Source organism: Lissotriton helveticus, chromosome 7 (assembly GCF_964261635.1).
Source record: "Lissotriton helveticus chromosome 7, aLisHel1.1, whole genome shotgun sequence".
In the NCBI taxonomy this organism is placed as follows: domain Eukaryota; kingdom Metazoa; phylum Chordata; class Amphibia; order Caudata; family Salamandridae; genus Lissotriton; species Lissotriton helveticus.
This window is the reverse complement of record NC_136068.1, coordinates 1,733,605,649-1,733,624,394: the sequence shown is the minus strand read 5'-3', so window position 1 is coordinate 1,733,624,394 and position 18,746 is coordinate 1,733,605,649. Positions and strand designations below refer to the sequence as shown.

The 18,746-nt window shown below is 45.7% G+C and overlaps 1 protein-coding gene across 1 annotated transcript in view; it reads right to left on the bottom strand.

Annotated features, from left to right (window-relative positions):
- LOC144770711 (uncharacterized) overlaps positions 1 to 16,402 on the bottom strand; it is a 109,879-nt gene extending 93,477 nt beyond the window's left edge. Inside the window, exon 1 of the mRNA XM_078655441.1 lies at positions 16,266 to 16,402. Within this exon, the coding sequence (XP_078511567.1) occupies positions 16,266 to 16,300 (35 nt within the window). The 5' untranslated portion in view covers positions 16,301 to 16,402. The remainder of the gene's footprint in view (positions 1 to 16,265) is intronic.
- Positions 16,403 to 18,746: the final 2,344 nt, after the last annotated feature.

The window sequence follows — 18,746 nt, the reverse complement described above, 5'->3', positions numbered from 1 at the left end:
GGGGACCCGAAGGGCGACGGTTGGGTGGAAATTTTGTAAACTCCAGAACATGTCTTTTCGAGATGACATCCAGGACCCAACGATCCGAGGTGATACGAGACCAGTTGGAGAAGTTTTGGGAGATTCAACCTCCAATTTTCAGAGTCGGAGATCACTTGTCGGGGAAGTCACTGTTTTTTGGAGGTGTTTCCCCCTCTGTAATTAGTTTTCCTCCGATAAGGTCTTGAATCGGACTGTCGATTCTGAGATTGACAGCTGTACCTTTTTTTGTTGTCGCTATAGGAGCGATACTGGGAGAAGCCACGAAAATTGGAAGAGCTACCTCTGCCACGTGCTCCTCGAAAGGGCCGCTCTCTGTACTGGAGGCTTCCTAAGGCACGAGCAGTATCAGTGTCCTTTTTAATAGACTCAAGAGCGTGATCAACATGCTTGCAAAAAAGTGAGTCCCCATCATATGGCAAGTCCAGAATTCTCGCCTGCACCTCGGGCCAAAAAGCTGTTGATTTGAGCCAGCCCTGGCGTCGTAAAACGGCAGCTCCAGCAAGTTGTCTGAATCCTGTCAACAGCACAATCTATCATCTCTGCAGAGATCTTTTCTCCTTCCTGGACTATCGTTTGGGCCTCGGTGGGGACAGAATCCGGGAGCTGGTTAATCAAAGCCGCAATCTCAGACCACATTTGGCGGTCATATCTCCTAAGGATGGCCAGGGAGTTAGCCGCTCTGACCGTTGTGGCAGCCATGGTGGTAAACTTCTTGCCGATAGAATCCAACCGGCGTCCCTCTTGGTCTGGAGGTTAGAGGAGTGGCTGGATTCCTCGAATGTTTCTGGACAGCCTGAGTAACAACGGAGTCCGCCTTGGGATGAGAGACAAGGCATACTGGAGAGTCTGCAGGCGCCTTGTACTTCTTGTCCAGGCGCGGTAATACAGCCGGGATGGAGTTTGGTCGTGCCATAAGTTTAAGGCATTCCTGCCAAATAAAGTCAATGATTGGGATGGTATGAGTCTGTTTAAGAGGCTGATCTTTGAAGTCATAGAGGAAGCAATCCGTTTTTTGCAAATCTAACATTAAATGGAAGCGCTTGGCAGCACGCACCATTAAGTTATGAAAACTTCCAATGTCCACCGGCGGATAAGGCAAAGGCGATGTCGGTGGGGTAGATGGCATTTGAGCTCTATAATTATCCCAGTCCGCAAGGACGTCATTTTGATCAGTGTCCTGATGGACATCCGCGTCTTCATCCATATCTGTTCGCGGATGGGCTGGCGACTGCGTTATTTCCGTATGTACAGGTGTTGGCGGTGCAGGATGAGGACTTGGTGAGGTACGCGCAGATGGAGGGAACCTGCGATTGTAATCATCCAACATGTTCCGCAAGTTGGTCACCAGAGAAGACGGTATTTGCGTCATACGTTGTTCATGTGGTATCTCAAAGCGAGCATCCTGAACAGGAAAAAGAGCACCTCCTTCCTCATCATACTCGTCATCTTCTTCCTGGCACTTTATATTAAGTTCAGATGGACTGTTAGCAGAACGAAATTCTTCATTGACATAGGAACCGTCATCAGAGTCGTCTTCTGCAGACTCAAACAATTTTGTTGGCAGAGTTTCAGTCATTGGACTCAATGGAACAGGCCGTTTCACCACAGAAGCTGTAACCACCGTGAAAGTAGTTGCTGTAGCGAGTGAATGTTGCGCCGTCGACGAGATGGTAGCAGATGGCAATGGAGTCGTCGACGGAGGTAATATCTTCTCCTTAGTCGACGTAGATTTCCGTGCTGTCGACGGAGTCGTCGACGAAGATGAAGTCGTCGACACAGGAGGAACCGTTGACGTAGACGGCACCGTCAACGAGGATCTTGCCGTCAACGTAACCGTCGACGAGGGCGCAGCCGTCGACGAGGTCCTGGCCGTCGACGAGGTCCTGGCCGTCGACGAGGTCTTGGCTGTCGACGAGGTCTTGGCCGTCGACGAGGTCTTGGCCGTCGACGAGGTCTTGGCTGTTGACGATGTCTTGGCCGTCGACGATGTCTTGGCCGTCGACGAGGATGTTGTCGTCGACGAAGAGGAGGCCGTCGACGAAGGGCGTGTCGACAGAGTCTTCGACGATGAATGCTTCAGCACAGGCGTCGACTAGGCAGGTTTAACGGCCGACGACGAAATCTTTAAGATAGATGAAATAGGCCTCACCTCTTGAAGCGTCGACGACGAGGTAGACGTCGTCGTCGTAGTCTTCGTCGACATAGAACATGTCGTCGTCAACGTTGGCACAGCGTCTGCCAGACACCCTCACTGCCCAACAGCAGACTGGTTGCAAGCAAGTATTGCAGCAGTATGCTAAGCTCTTTTCCTTGACCCCTGGTCAGACAAACTGGCGTACCCATGATGTGGACACTGGTGACAGCAAGATGCTGGAGTTAGGGGTTATTGAACCCTCTGAGAGCCACTGGGCCAGCCCAGTTGTTCTAGTCCCAAAACCTCATCCACAGGGTGGAAAGAGAGAAATGAGGTTCTGTGTGGACTATATAGGGCTCAAATCTGTCACCAAGACAGATGCTCACCCTATCCCAAGAGCAGATGAGTTGATAGATAAATTGGACGCAGCCAAACTTCTAAGTACCTTTGACTTAACTGCAGGGTACTGGCAGATTAGCATGGCCCCAGGAGCCAAAGAGAAAATAGCATTATCCACACCTGATGGGCGTTATCAGTTTAGTGTTATGCCCTTTGGTTTAAAGAATGCCCATGCCACCTTCCAAAGGTTGGTGAACCCAGTCCTTGCTGGGTTGTAGTCCTTTAGTGCAGCTTATCTAGATGATATTACGTTCTTTACTTCCACCTGGCAGGATTACCTGATCCACCTTGGGAAGGTTTTAAAAGCACTGCAAACTGCAGGCCTAACTATAAAGGCATCCAAATGACAGATAGGGCAGGGAACTGTGGTATACTTGGGCCACCTTGTTGGTGGATGCCAAGGGCAACCCTTACAGCCCAAGATCCAGGCCATCCTGGACTGGGCAGCTCCAACAACCAAGACCCAAGTCAGGGCATTCCTTGGCTTGACTGAGTACTACAGGAGGCTTGTGAAGGGATGTGGGTCCATTGTGACTCCCCTCACAGAGCTTACCTCCAAGAAGATGCCCAAAAAGATAAACTGGACAGTTAGCTGTCAAACGGCTTTTGACACCCTGAAAGAGGCAATGTGCTCAGCACCAATTCGTAAGGCTCCAGACTATACCAAGCAGTTCATTGTGCAGGCTGATGCATCTGAGCTAGGGATAGGAGTGGTCCTATCCCAGACCAATGATGAAGGCCATGACCAACCTGTTGCCTTTATAAGCAGAAGGCTTCTCCCCAGGGAGTAGCGTTGGAGTGCCATTGAGAGGGAGGCCTTTGCTGTGGTTTGGTCCCTGATGAAGCTGAGACCATTCTTGTTTGGTACTCTTTTCCTAGTTCAAACTGATCACAGACCTCTCAAATGGCTAATGCAGATGAAATGTAAAGATCCTAAACTGTTGAGGTGGTCCATCTCCCTACAGGGAATGGACTTTGTAGTGGAACACAGACCTGGGACTGCCTATGCCAATGCAGATGGACTTTTCAGGTTCTTCCTCTTAGACAATGAAGACTTTCTAAGGAAATGTTAGTCTCATCCTCTTTTGTTGGGGAAGGGGGGGGGGTGATTGTGTGAGAAATTTCCCTCTTTCTGCATGGTAGCCCCCACTTTTTACTGAACTGCTGATGTACTTTCACTTACTGTGCCTTGGGTTCCTGCTTAACCGGTACCCAGGACCTATGTTCTTTCCCTAAAAACTACATTGAAGACCCAACCCAATTGGCACTCACTGGCCACAGGTCAGCCCCTGGTAAATGGTACCCAGGGCACTGTGACCAGGGAAGGCCTATAAGGGCTGCACCACTTATTGTGCAACCCTTAGAGGCCCTGTACCTTTACACACACACACTGCCTTTGCAGGCTGCGTGTTTTGGTGAAGAACAAAGTGAAGAGTCATCATGGCACACATCCCTGTGTGCAATGCCTACAACCCACTGCTCTGGCACAGATCAGTCACCCCTCTAGCTGGGTGCACTATGCCACTGGTGAGGGTACAGGTGCATGAGCCCTGTACCCCGACAGTGTCCAAGTGCAGGGCTTCCATCAAGAGTATATGGTGCTGGGAGTTTGTCATTAAGAACTCCACAGTACCATAATGGCTTCACTGAAAACTGAGGAGTTTGGTATCAAACTTCCCAGCACATTAAACCCACACTGATGCCAGTGTTGGATTTAATGAAAAATGCACACAGAGGGCATCTTAGAGATACCCCCTGAAAAACGACCTACCACTAGTGTCGAGGCTGAGTGGCTGCTTTCAGCTGCCACCAACAGACATGTTTCTGGACCCCTTGGTTGAGAGCCTGCAGGTCTCGGGTGCCTGAAACAATGCACATCATGGGAAGAGGTGCTAAGCCTCCTTCCCGAGGATGGGCAGGGTCCACGAAGAGGAAGCTTCAAAAGCCTGCTGCCTTTGTGAGCTTCCCCAGGCCTGTTGCTGCTTTCAGTAACTGGCCCCCACCGGTTCTCACCCTTACTTTGGGGAGGAGAATCAGCAGGAAACCCAAGTGAGGAAGAGAGGTGTGCCCCCTTTTGCAAACCCCACCCCTCAGGTGGGGGAGACAAGGTGAAGCATAACTCTTGGTCCCCGCCATCTTGCAGATGGGTACCCTAGCCAACCAGAGTGAGGCATATGCCCCCTCACACTGGAAGGTGGCATAATACCCACCCCAAGGAAGGGACCCATTGGTCCCATTCTTTAATTACCTGAAACGCCCCTAAATCTAGCATTTAGGGGGCACCCCGAACCTTGCCTCCACAGTCTAGAAACTACAAGAAGAAAAGAAGGACTGAACAGCTGTGCCGAAGCGAAGAAGAAGAGGACGCAACCTGACTTGGCCCCAGCCCTATCGGCCTGTCCCCACCTCGAACCTGCAGAAGCGAAACACCAGTGTGTCCAGCAGCCAGCAACCTCAAGAACCTTGAGGACCTGCCCTTCCTTCCAAAGTAAAGACTTTGTCTCCCGTGAACAGCGGATTTTTTCATCCACAGACTCCAGCTCCGGCGAAATCCTCAAGTCTGCACTACTCTGCATCTGACGCCCACGGCCTGAATTTGAGTGGTCCACGAGGAGGTCTCCCCGGCAATTCTGACCCAAGATCCAGAGATCCCTGACCAGCCTCCAGCCGACGCCTGCAGCTTAAATCCGGAAGGTCCGCCAACCGCGACTGGGAGCTGGTAAGACGATCCGACACTAAAAGACACCCCTGCACCCTACCCCCCCCCCCCCCCCCCCGGCCTTGGGTGGCCCAACCAACAGTGTCTAGCCAACCCCCGGCATCCCAACTTACCTCTCCAAGTGGTGGTCACACCTAGAAGTCCTTCATCCCCGAGCCTGCAGTGTGTTTGCAAACTAGAGAAACCCCATTGAAAGTAACAAGGCGCTCAATGCCAAAAGAGCACTCTGCACCCGGCCGCCCTCGTGCTGCTGAGGGTACACCTTTGGTGCTGTCTTGAACCCCCATTTGCCCTGAGCTCAAGTCCAGGAGCTTTGCTCTCACAACCTTGTGGCCTGCTCGTAAGCAGCCACCAACCGGAGGCCCCTATCCCCCATTGGGCCTCAGCTCTCTGCACCGGGCCACCCTAGTGCCCCTGAGGACCCCTGAGTCTACCCCCAGAATGCCAACTCCCACAACGTATGCTTACCTTTGAACCGATAACACCATTTTCCTTCATAGGATATTATTGACTGTTTTTCTGTGAAAAGTTTATAAGTGTTGAGTTGGAAAATCTTTAAAACTGTAACCGAATAACCAAAAATGTTATTACTTACCTGTTTACAGGAAATATCTCAGTGTAGTATCCAGGTATACTACACCGTGTAAAAAAAGTAATCAGAAAAGTAATTCACATGACCTGCTAATGAAAATTCAATACAAAGTATATGTACAGTATTCCACAGTATTGCATTACCAGTAATTTAAACTATAACCAAACCAAAGTATATATATAACTGCAATTCAAAACTGTGTTATTACTGCAAAGTATTTAACACTTACCTGTGCCAGGTTTGCTTGGTTTTAGGAAACACAATAACTAAAAGAATATTTTTATACAAAATCAATTGGTATGAAGTTCAGTCTTTGAGTGTGTGATATTTTCTTATTGAGTGTGTACAACACATGCTTAACACTGCCCTCTGATAAAGCCTTACTGCTCGGCCACACTACCACAAATAGAGAGTACGGTGCTATCTACTTCTACCTCTGCCTACCTTTGGGGTTGCACTGGACTCTGTGCACACTATACCTCACTTTAGTATAGTATATACAGAGCAATCTTCCTACAATCTGGACAAAAAGTTACAGGAGCCTAAGTCTCAACTACCCCAAATAGACCAAAAAAGTCTTAGAACGGGGGTGGGGGTAGGCCTAGCAGCAAAGGGCGCAAGTAGCCGTGAAGTCCGCACCCACGGAAATTAAGGAAAATATAAATGAGTCTGGGTGCACCCCATCACTGCTTTCTCCTGTATCACTTTTCTTAAGATCAGGTCCCTCTAGCTCAGGAATCACACTGACACCCAATGTTTTTAGCAAATCCACCTTCAGTAGCACCAAGAAGTCAATATCATCTTGGCTTCCAGGAGATTCACCATGCATTCTTGTAAGGCATCATCTTTAATTTCCACTAGAAGGCCCAGCACTCTCATGGTCTTGCATCTCCCTGAATTCTCTACACCTAAATCTTTGCATATAATTTCACCATGGACTCTAAAGATGTAGTGTTTAAAGGAGGTCAAATCCTATACTTTAGAGGTCTCCTGAACATGCCCTGGCGCTCCATCTTCCTCAGTCCTCTGACACTCAGCTGCTGTCCTTTTTGTGCTTCTTTTTCCTTTTCACAATACGTGCCACCAAAATGCTCGAAAAAGTTAATGCAGAGCCTCTAAGGTCTCCATGCCACTGGATCACTGCCTCTCCTCACCAGTACATATCCAGGGGCTTCTAGGAGGGTAAGGCACTAATGGTCGGCCCAATACGGGGACTGAAGCCCCATTATCGCTGTCCAAAGGACGGACCTCACTTTTTGGCTTGTCTCACCTTGTATGTCTCCGCACAGGCATAAGATCATCTCAGTGGTCTCAGCCAACCACAGCTGTATACTGAGCCAAGCTTGCTAAGCCCATGTACCCTTCGATCACACTGTTTTTACATTTTAATGAAAGCAAAGAAGCATAAAACTCATTTTTTAATTATCTTTTTATTCAAGTTTTCCATTCTGAATTGCAACAAATAAAAAAACAATATATACAAACTCATGCCAAAAGTATGCGGTCACTTATATTTGGTGCTGCATTTGTTCTCACCTTAGGGTGCTTTCACCTAATATTTTATTATTCGTATTTTTCAGATAGATGATGTCTCTGTCTCATTGTTACATATTGTGGACCTTGGGTAAGACTCCGCAATTTGTTGGCCCCTTTGTTTTTTGCAATTAATTTGAACATGCACATGCTAGGCTATGGGATTAATAAAGCACATGGCGACCTGTAGGAATCCCAGGCCTAGCTGATAAAGAGCTACTCCATTAATTTAGAGGTGGCAACAGGAAGATCAGATAATAAAATGCCAGGTCTTAAGTTGTTTTCGAATGCACGGCTCATAGTTCATGGATATGACGGGCACAGAGAGGGAGCTCCAAAGTTTGGCAGTACTGAGGCCACTTTTGGCTCTCCTGTTTGTGGGGACGGTGGCCAGATGGGAATTGGTAGATCTAAGTGGTATTTTAGGGATGTAGGGAGTGACAAGCTGGCATAAGATGGGGGGGTCACGCACATATAGGGCTCTATGTGTGATGCAGAGAGCTTTGAACTCGACTCTTTGGGCAACTGGAAGCCAGTAAAGATCCACCAGACCTTGTCTACCACCAGACTAACAGTGTACACTCAGCAAGACTTGTAATTTTTGTATGCCTGCGTTGGAAGCCCCAGGTAGAGCAAGTTACTGCAGTCCAGGCGAGAAAGACTCAATCCATGGACTACCAGCCTCCTCGAGGACTGAGGGAGAAGTGGAAAATCTTGCGCAACATGCATAAGATTCCAAAGCAGCTGGCTGAAAGTTTGGTAGCTTGGGTTTCCATGGAGAAAGACTTGTCCGACCAAACCCCCAGATTTTTTATTACCGTTTTGGAGGCAGGAGGGGGACAGAGACATACCGGTTAGTGCAGGAACTGCTTAGGAGTTGGGTTGTTCCTGAGAATCATAAGCTCAGTTTTAGCTCTGTTCACCTTACTGATACAGATTCCTCTTTATTTTTTACATCAGTACTTCTTATCTATTGTTATAGGTTTTAATTCTCAATGAATAGCCTACTATACGGACTTCAGTTTTTTTTATATAACCAAGTTCCTTTATTTACTATTATTTATAGATTCTCCTAATTCATTCAAGAGGAAACAGACTGCCCTTCTACCAATTATAATTTTCAACCATTCAGATAGTCTGATTTATGAATAGACACGTAGGATATATACATAACAATTTTGTCCCAAACTGACCGCCCCTCTGTATTATTGGTCATATGTACAAATCATTTTTTCCATCGCAAACGGCCCCATTTGCAAAATTAGGCAGTTTGCGATGCCAAAAATGCTTTTCCTGATGTACAAACATCCGAACTGCGATCCTCTACAATCGCAGTATGGGTGTAGAAATCACTCTTTGGAAGGGGCGTGTTTAGGGCGTCCCTTTCAAATAACTATTTCAAGTGTTATGTATCAATGTTGACCGAAATGCGCTTGCATATTTTACCACCAACTCAAAACTAGTGGTAATGCATATTTGCACATGGAAAGGGTACCCCTGCCCCTTTTTGAATGTTGCAGGAATATTTTTTTAAGAACAGACAGTGGTCCTAGGGACCGCTGCCTAAGCTTAAAATTGGAAAAGTTTTGCTTCATTTTCTTTTTGCCCGAAGCACATCCTGTTTTCCTTTAACCCTTTTCATGTGTCAGACTGTTCCCGGTCGTCCGACGTCACAGTAGGCGTGTGCGGAGGACGGCAGGGGGCAGTCCGAACCCTGCCCACTCAATATTTTGCCTGCACCGCGGCGGAATTTGCGCCGCAGTGAACGGGTTAAGGAAAAGGGGTTGTAATTCAACACCAACAAAAAAAACCTAGTCAAGTGCAACCACAGACATGGTGGTCTGCTGACCTCAGCAGTCCACCATCCCTGTGATGGCAGGCATTCCTAATGTATCGAAAATTGCGATCCACCTCATTAATATTCATGAGGTCTCTTTGCAACACACTAGGCATTGCAAGTATGAAGCAAAAAATGTCATACATAAGGGATAGCGATTTCCAAGGAGTGATTCGTATAAAATCGCTGTTTGGAAACCGTGATTCCTTATCTTTGAACATCTGGCTCTATATCCACTACAAATGCAGTCATTTATGTTGATGGTAGTCCTGCTTAACCGCATGCGTGCGGGCGGAATTCCGCCCGTACGCTGGGTTTTTAAAAATCGCATGTTACGTGACGAGCTGGGCTCGTCATGAGCGTGCGAGGAGGCTACGCCATGACGAGCCCAGCTCGTCATGAGCGTCGAAGGGGTTAAAGACCCATGAATAGGTACAGTTAGGGTCAAAACATTATATAAACTCAAGTATAACCATATTCTGGTTTTGTGTCAAATGCCAATCTGGTTTACCACTCTATATAATTCCCTCACCAGCTGGGTTTATTGATTTAGGTGCTTCATATTTTACTTATTCTCAGCAGGAGCCCAGTGTAGCTATTCAACTTCAAGCAAAATACATTTTTTTTTGTTCACGAAAAATATCTGCACCACTATACATTGGTCTGTGGTTCTCTGTGAGTAACTCAGCAGAATGCGTAGATGAACGGTTATGTTTGACCATAGGTTGATATAACGATGCAGACCTTGAGAATAAACAAATATATATATATATATGACTCATTCCGAGAATTGGCTAGGTATGAACCACTTGTTTTTGCTACAGTTTGTCCAGGTTCTCCTCCGGATTACAGAGCAGCCTTATTTTGTGCAGCTATGGACAAGTCAAACCATGGAGTCCTCAGCAGCATGACTGTCAGATGCAACGCTGAATAGTTCCTGTGTTCAACAAGAAAGGGGTGAATTTGACAGTCTTGGTTGAATACTATAGGAGAATCCAGACATGTTTTACAGGATTGTAAATCAATGCTGGCAGGTCCAAACTAGTGCAACCAGTATGACGATGCAAAATAAATTTGTATCTAAATCAGAATGGGTGTAAACGCACAAATATCCCATTCCACCAGTGTACTGAATATTCTTCCTCAAGACTGCTGGAAATCCAGCACCTATTTGTGAAGAATGCCACAGTGTTGTGTAGGCCTGTGGCTGTGTATTTGACAGCCCAATGCCATAGACATCTGACTTTCTGCCACACAAGGCATCATTTTGTATCTCTTCCATTGCTTTTGTCTGTGCCAAAGTCATATTGTGTGGCATGGGAGTTTCCGGTGGTCTGCATCTTTGATTTAAGGAAGAAAACCCAGTAATGCCAACCTTAACACCGCAACCTCTAATCCATTGATATGCAGAGTAAATTTACTCTGTGTCCACTATCTTGAAGAGAGTTGCACAAACCTTTAAGAAAGGTGTGCATCATCCAAAACATAAGACGTTACTGGTGATGAAATTAGCATCTTCCGAACAGTTGTTTCGCTCAGCCACCAACATATGCACTGCTTGACATACTGGATTTGTCAGTTCTTCGTCATTGCAATTGTCCAACACTTTTTTGCCACTGAGCATGCAGTTATTTGATGATCGGCTTGGGGAGATGGCTATGAAGAAATGTTTCAGAACGTGCACCCCAAGAGGGCCTTGTACCTGCATTTTGTATAATGGTTTAGTGATAGCACAATCAGCTGGAAACATTAACTTGCTCCACATTTCTATTCAAGGGTACACCATGATGTCTGATGATGGAATTTAAGTACCTAGAAATACTATGAAAGTTGTCGGGATAAGGGGTCATTTATTGATACCTTGGTCCTGACTAGCTAACATCTACTTGCAATCACTGCTTGAAAAGTCATTCAGAATGATCCGATACCTCATTCCAAGTCCCCAGCAAACACTTCCTTCTTGCAAAAATTTCATAGCCACTTCTCTTTTTTCGTGGATATCCTAGGAGCTGTCCAAACTACTCAGATTTTGACAACATCAGAATTTCCTTTTCTAGAATCACACCTGGCGACAAATGGAAGATTTGATTACTCACTATTGGGTATTTGAATTCTGTGTCATTTCTTTTCTGCACTCTTTCCAAAGACCCGGCATAGACAGTTCACATGTAAATGGCCAGGGCAATTGTCCTTGAAGGAAATGTAAGGCTTACTCAAATCAGGCAACATTCTTCTCATGTTTCTTCCATTGTGAACTTGCAACAAAAAGGGATGAGTTTTCTTTAGCTTGCTGAAGCTAACCAGAATTTACTAATTCTGATGAGTTCATAAAAGTATTTGTTTTCCCACAGTCCACCAGCATTAGTCCTTCCATGACTGAGACAGATGCATGGGAGAGGGCCCTGTGTATTATCATAATACAAACAAGGCTGCAGGTGAACCATTGCCTTCGCTCACGTATGTTCACTAAGCCTGAACAAAACTACTCATTCTTTAGAAACCTCATCCAAGCGATAAGAGACCCCTTCACTGAATGGGGACAATTGGCCTACGGCGAACAATTGCAAATTATTGCATGCATGCATGGAACACAAAAAACTGAAAGTTCTTCCACAGGCTGAATGTATGCCCAGTCCACAGGCTAGAAGGGCATTTTGTTTCTATTTAAGGTATGGGTTTATGGTTAGATACATCTCAAGCACTCAAAACCTAGCTGACAAGTGATAATCTGGTCATTACATCGGAAGAGAGGTTGCTACCCTCCAGGGAAATATACTACTTTTACTAAGGCTCTTTAGCTGCTTTTTTGTGTTTTTTTTTATCAAGTCCATGAAACCACAGTAACGTAATACAAAATGAGACACTACAATTAACAGATCAACTGTTACCATTTTTGGGGCAGCATTCATGGTTGTAATTCTGTAATTAAGTCAATACAGGTGATTTTAGGACTGGGAGGGAAAGTTCAACGGATAGTCTTGTTTGCTGCGCCTTGTTATTAAGATTTCATCCATAGTCACAGTCAACCTGAAAAACCTAACTTATACTTGGTGTAGCACATTTTTGCAGACTCCAAGTTTCACCAGCCAAACCATCCGCGTTTGCAGTTCTGGTAGTGCGACAGTCCATTCAATTCCTTGATAATCTCCAAAAGGCTCAACTCCAACAGACGGGTCCAAGTTAAGCCCCAAAAACCTTTCACTCTACCAAGGGTATTCTCTCTTGCAGCTGTTTTCTGCCTCTATCTTTGCAGAGACTACAGAGGTCCACGATCTGGGTGTAGTTCCTGCCCTTAAGCTATGATCAGTGCTGATACCACTGGCCATGGCCAGAGGTAAAGCGCAATTGGTTTAGATTAGAGGGCTGTGTGGTATCTTCCTCCATGCCATGCATTCTCACCTTAGTGTGTTGTCCCCTGCTGCTCAGCAAGAGTGACGGTGATGTAATTAAAATGCTGATGGGTGCCTGAATGAGTGAATGTCAGCTGGAGTGCGTGAGCTGAGCAGCAAGGATGCTGCGCCCGGGGGGACTTCCTTACTACGCAATTTCCCTGTAACCTGAGGCTTCTACTCGAAGAATAAACTTTGTCCTGTTTCACCTATACTACTGGCTACCTACCACGCATCTTCATTTACCAGACAGGCAATAGAGGGGCGCCTCAGGCTCAGCTGTGCTTACTCTTTGCCATCCATGGCCGAGGCCATGTGCAGTGCCTTTGGGGCTTGGAGAAATGGAAACAGGGTGCGGCCAGAATGACCTCAGAAGTGTGTTTGGAGAAATGAGAACTGGACAGAGCACAAAGACCATGCAGAACAATGGGTTTGAGGCCACCGGATTCTCTAACTATATTGTAACCATTTAGAACACAGAGGGATTGGAATCTCATTTGAAACAACTCTTGAATTTGGTGATAAAAACTTTCGTTTGCTTAGTTACAATTGACATGGGGAAAATCTAAAGTCTACAAAACTAAAACTCTCTGACTACTTCAAACATAGTAACAGATGCCATTATCAATGGTATTGCTGATACTAGTAAAATTATCATATGGATGGAAGCCAAGAAATGAAGATAAAAATAAAACCAGCGCGTGAGGTCTAGTACAAGGTGGTCTGCAGAATCTGCTACTAGGAAATCTACGGCTAAATAGGCCCTGGGGCGGTCTCATGTGATACCTCAAAGCAGGGTGTCAGAAGGGCCAAGTGAGTCCTGCTGAGACTTGTGTGTGAACCACAAGTGGATCAAAGGGAGAACTCAGTGCACAGCTGGAAAAGAGCTCAGTGCACAGCTGGAAATGCTGCCACCTCAGCAGACAGCCCCCCAGATCTGTCAATGAACCCATACCTGCTGGGCAGGGTGCTAAAGACTCCTGTGGATTAATAACTGTGTTTTTACCCCCCCTTGGGAATAAAGGTATGAAGTGAACTGATAAGTCTTCTAGGACACATTGAAAAAAGCAGTGGTTGGTTGCCAGGCCTGGCATAATCTATGGAACCAAGGCTGCTTTAAACAATGCTTTGGGCAAAAGGGCCCACGAAGCAATAGGTTGGAAGCAAGTACCGCTATATATATATATATGGCTTCTGCAGGGAACCAGTTAATGCACCGTCTGAACATACTTTGTGCTGGTCGGAAATGACCATTGTGTCGTGGTCAGCTAAACTACACATCCCACAGGTGTACGGAACAGAACTAAACATGCCTGCACAAGTAGCCAACATTGTAGTCAATAAAACATCTCATGCCAGGTCCAGTCAAAGAGTTGATGAAGGTGGTACATTAAACTTCACTAACACAATGGACTTGTGACTGCATTAAAAAATTAGTCCTGACCTCATTAACATTTGAAACCCCCTCCCAGCCCTGTACAACGAATCACCTCAACACTGCATAAGCCGAGCTCTGCAGTCGCTCGAACACAGCACTTCTCGCCCTCAACAATGCTCTGTACATCCGAGGGCAGGATCTGACTGCAACCACTCTCGAGCACTCAGCCATGCACTACACACCCTCACACATGCTGTCACGCCAGCTGCAGATACAACCTACGTAGGCTACCTCGGCACTTTACACCTAATTCCAAAACACTATCCAACCAGAGCCCTGCCTGACACACCCATTCGTTGCAAATGCTCAAGCACAATGCGCACATCATCAAGTCAAGCACAAAGCCCCTTCAAGAACCCTCCGAGCACCAAATTGGTCCACCCCGCCTACAGATGTGGGCGAACTCTGGCGGCTCGGGCCAGGCTCTGGCTCACCTTAGGTTCTGTTGTTGCAACCTCGAGCCCGTGACGAGCCGAGTTGTCATGTTGCTTCTGCCTGCCACCGTCGCTGTTCTACCCTTATGCACGAATCAAAAACAAAGCATTAACCTTTCAGGTAAAAAGGAGAAACACACAGACACATATTTTGTAGCTGATTTTTGCCAAGTGAACAAGAAAACCTGAATTAATTGCGGCTTCCCTGCTTAACCATATTGGGAGATATTAGGCAAAGATGTTACTTCTACCGATCCTCCTTTTCCTTCAATATAGCAAACGAAAGTACCTTCAAATACCCGTGTTCTGAATATCAGTTGTAGAAAAACATAGTGTTTGATTTACTAGACTATAATGTTGCTCTATCTACAAGAATGCGGGCCACGCAGGGTTCACGTGACAACTGGCTCTCCTCTTCATTAACATCACTTTCGCCAGAGTGGGGGAGGGAGCAGAATGGTTTTAAATTCTTGTTTATAAAGTATCACTTTTGATAATCTGTTGGCTCGCCCACCTCTCTATCCGCCTATGCATCTCACCCCGGCCGTGCACATACACTTCACATGCACCCCCTCTGCACAGCCGGGCCACGCCCTATGCGCAGGCACCAGAGTTCTCGAACCTTCCACCTCTTCCCAGCACCCCGCTGGTCTGCACTCCCGGTGGGCAGAGTCTGGACATGCACTGCAAACCGAGTTTTAAGAGAACCTGCGGGTGAAGCAAAGGGAGGTCTGGGCGGAAGGACAGGGGTGAAAGGGTGATGGGGAGAGCTGTGGAGGGGGTCACAGACGTATATTTCCCTGATAATGCAGCACATCAAAGAACCGATACTGCAACGAGCTAAAGGACTGACGCCAGAGGCAAATGAATTAACTCACACTGAAACTAAGTAAACACGTCGAGAAAACTCTGACACTAAAATAAAAATGAATGAAACCATACTGATAGGCAAAGTAACGCCCCGATACTGGAAAGAAAATCACTTGACAAATTCTGGGACGATTGGAAGCACCGATTATGTAAAAACGTAGGAGGGCAAATCAAAGGTTCAAATGTGGAAGCAAAACAACAGGTGCATGAAGGGCAACTGAGAGGAAACTGCTCCTGAGTGCGTCTCGAAGCCTACTGGCCGAATTAATGGTCGATTCATATACATATGATATAAATGTATATATCGGGCAAGGTTTACCAAAGAGCTGACGCTGAGGGCACAAGGAACTGTCACTAAAGGAGTAAAGAAAAAAGCCTGTGTTTTAGGCAATACATAAAAAACTACCGCAAGTCAAACTCGGTGACTGAGAATTCAAAAATAATACAGGAACTCGAAACTTTATATCAGGACCATGTAAAGACGAGACCTGATACAAATACCATAAACTGAACAATAGCTTCACACTCTTTGAATTTGCAATTTCTTTGTTAAACTTCGTCAGTTGTCCATTATCCTAAAAAAAAAATCACGTCAAATATTTGGACGAAGGCGGTGTGTTTCTCATTGCAGCTATGTTTTCACGTGTGCAAAAATTAATATTTTGTGTCATCCTAAGCAGCTTTTATGTTTCCCACGTCCTCCTCCTCAGCGGTTTGACCCCAAGAACAAGCACAGTTCATTCATAGTTTCCCTAGGCACGTGGCGCTCTCTTCTCAGCACTACGACTGCCGGCCAATTAGCGCTTTTCGTTGCGGAACATGCCCTTCGCGGGTTCATAGCGGAATTAGTCGACACTTAATATAAAATAAGGCCTCACCCTTCTCTGTAGTCCTCCGTCCCAGTACGCTCCATGGCTCCGCCGCTGTCGATTTTTGCTGCTCGGTAATTTCTCCTCACTGCTTCCACGTGCCTCTCACCGTCGACGTTCACCTCGCCCAGGCCCTCCGCGCGCGCAGCACGTGCTGGGAGAGGGGTGCACGTGAAAGGATCGTCGAGCTGTACGTAATATCCTTCCGCGTACGTCTCGCTTTGTAGAGAGCCACGTGGTGCTGCCGCACCGAGGTCAGGTGTGAAGCGTGGACTACGACGGTGTTCTGTTAATTACGTGGCGCTTCCTAATTAGTTTGTTTAGCACAAAGTTGTCCAACTTTTTGGGAGTTACAAAATAAATTCTCAAGCTGTAGCAAAATGTGTTAAGCTGATTTTGGTTACCGAAGGTGATTATTTTGTTATGAACTGAAACTCCGCGGAGTCGTTTTTGGTGAAAGTGAATCTTAACCTGCGTGATGTTATCCTGCAGTTCATTTACAAGTTTTCTAATTTGCCGCTTTTTAGTTCTCTAAATGTTTTTATATTTTGTGACAGTTCGATGCCTCCTGATAATCTATGCAGAGCAGAGAATCTGTCGGAAAGGTGGGGGATTGGGTGTGTGTGTCCGCATTGTGCTTAAAAACGGTATACGAATGACAGTGGAGCAAATTATTTTATATATCTGTGCACAGGAAACGTGTATGGCTGAACAGTGTGTGCGGAAATGGTATTGTGTGAAGAGTGTCTTGAAATGGGCTGCAGCTGTGAAGAATGTGTGTGTAAATGGTATGTGTGTGTAACAGTGTGTCCAGAAATGGTGTACGAGTCGAATTTGAAAAGTGTGCATGAATGGTGTGTTCGTGTTAACATTGTGCATAGAAATGGTGTACAACTTTGAAAAGTGTGCATGAATGATATGTGTGTGAGTATAAACAGTGTGCCTAGAAATGGAGGAGGAGTGCATGAATGGTATGTGCATATGAATACTATCGTTATAGTACTTAATTTGTAATAGAAAGAGTGCCGGCGCCAAAGCTCTGATCAGAAAGCCTGTGGCCGGTGCAGTTAAATGTCTGCGCTCCCAGACCAGATGACTCCCAATGTGGGGTTGTTTTGCACCTTCTTCGGACCTCTCTCACCAGAGCCCAGATCAGTTGATGGCTGATTCGCGCTAACGGGATGTTTCATCATCCTGCTATATGTCCTTTGTATCCCTTTATTTTCCTCTGAGGTGGATAATTTATAACAGTCCTTATTTGAAATGTGTGGAAACTCCTTGCAGAGTTCTTCTAGAAAGTGCCTTATTCTTCTAATAGAATTTAACATTAAACCTTTTGTTCCTCTGCCCAATTTAATAGGTTGTATGACTCGGGGAGAATCACTTTCTCTTTAGTTGTACACATTATCCTATTATACACCTTAACAATTCGCTCCATAGAACACTCTCCAGTTTCTTTGAGGCCAAATATGTATCAGAATTAAGCTGAATATGCCCTTTGATCTCTGTGCGAAACACAGGGTCAAACATCGCAGTGCCACAAAACTGTCAAAGTCTTGCAGGGTTAGACCCCCTGCTGAAGCGTCAAAAGAACCAGGGCAGGTGAATTGTCTAATAGGGTTCTAGATGATATATTGACCTTGTCTGCACTATTGAACAAGTCCCTGTTTGTAAGTACTCTTTCCAATCTAAATGAGGCCTGAGGTACCGCTAAGTGGAATGTGAATTTGGATTGGTCACGATGTATTCATTTCTAAATATCCACCAGTTTTAACAGGTCTTTGAACTGCATCAGAGATTTAGCTGCCATAGACCGATCCTTTAAATTTGTTGTGCTTCTATCTCTGCCCAGATTAGTGTTTGTATTAAAGTCACCTGCACAAAGAATTGTAACTCTTTAAATTCCCAGCAACTCAACATCGAAAGACCACATTTGGGTCATAGAGATGGACTGATGTCACTAAGTGATTAACTATAGTACCAAGCACTATCACCTATATATGACTCTGACACATCACCACCTTAAGAATGTGGAACCATACATTAAAATGAATCACAGTTACTACTCTCAAATATGATGAATAAAATGACAAGTATCTTTGACACCCCCAATGTCTGCTTAAGCTGAATTCCTGGTGAGCTGCAGGTGGTTCTCTTGCACTATAGAGATACTCCTGGGGTGCTTTTCAAGGTATTCCCTCACCTCCCTAGAATTAATACACTGATTGATGCCACAAACATTCCAGGCCGTTAGTTTCAGATGCTACTGTGTTGTGACTTCACACTAGTGTCCCCCAATACTGTGTTGCTTGACAACTATCTATTGTGCAGAAGTCTAGTCATACATTTGATAATTCGTGGTACAACATGTTATTGTTATATATCAATTAACACACTGATGCAACTGGCTTGATTCCTCCTGTGAAGGCCAAATGATCAACTTTGAGTCTTCCATTGCGTTTGCTCATCAGAGAAGAGTATTGTGTACTC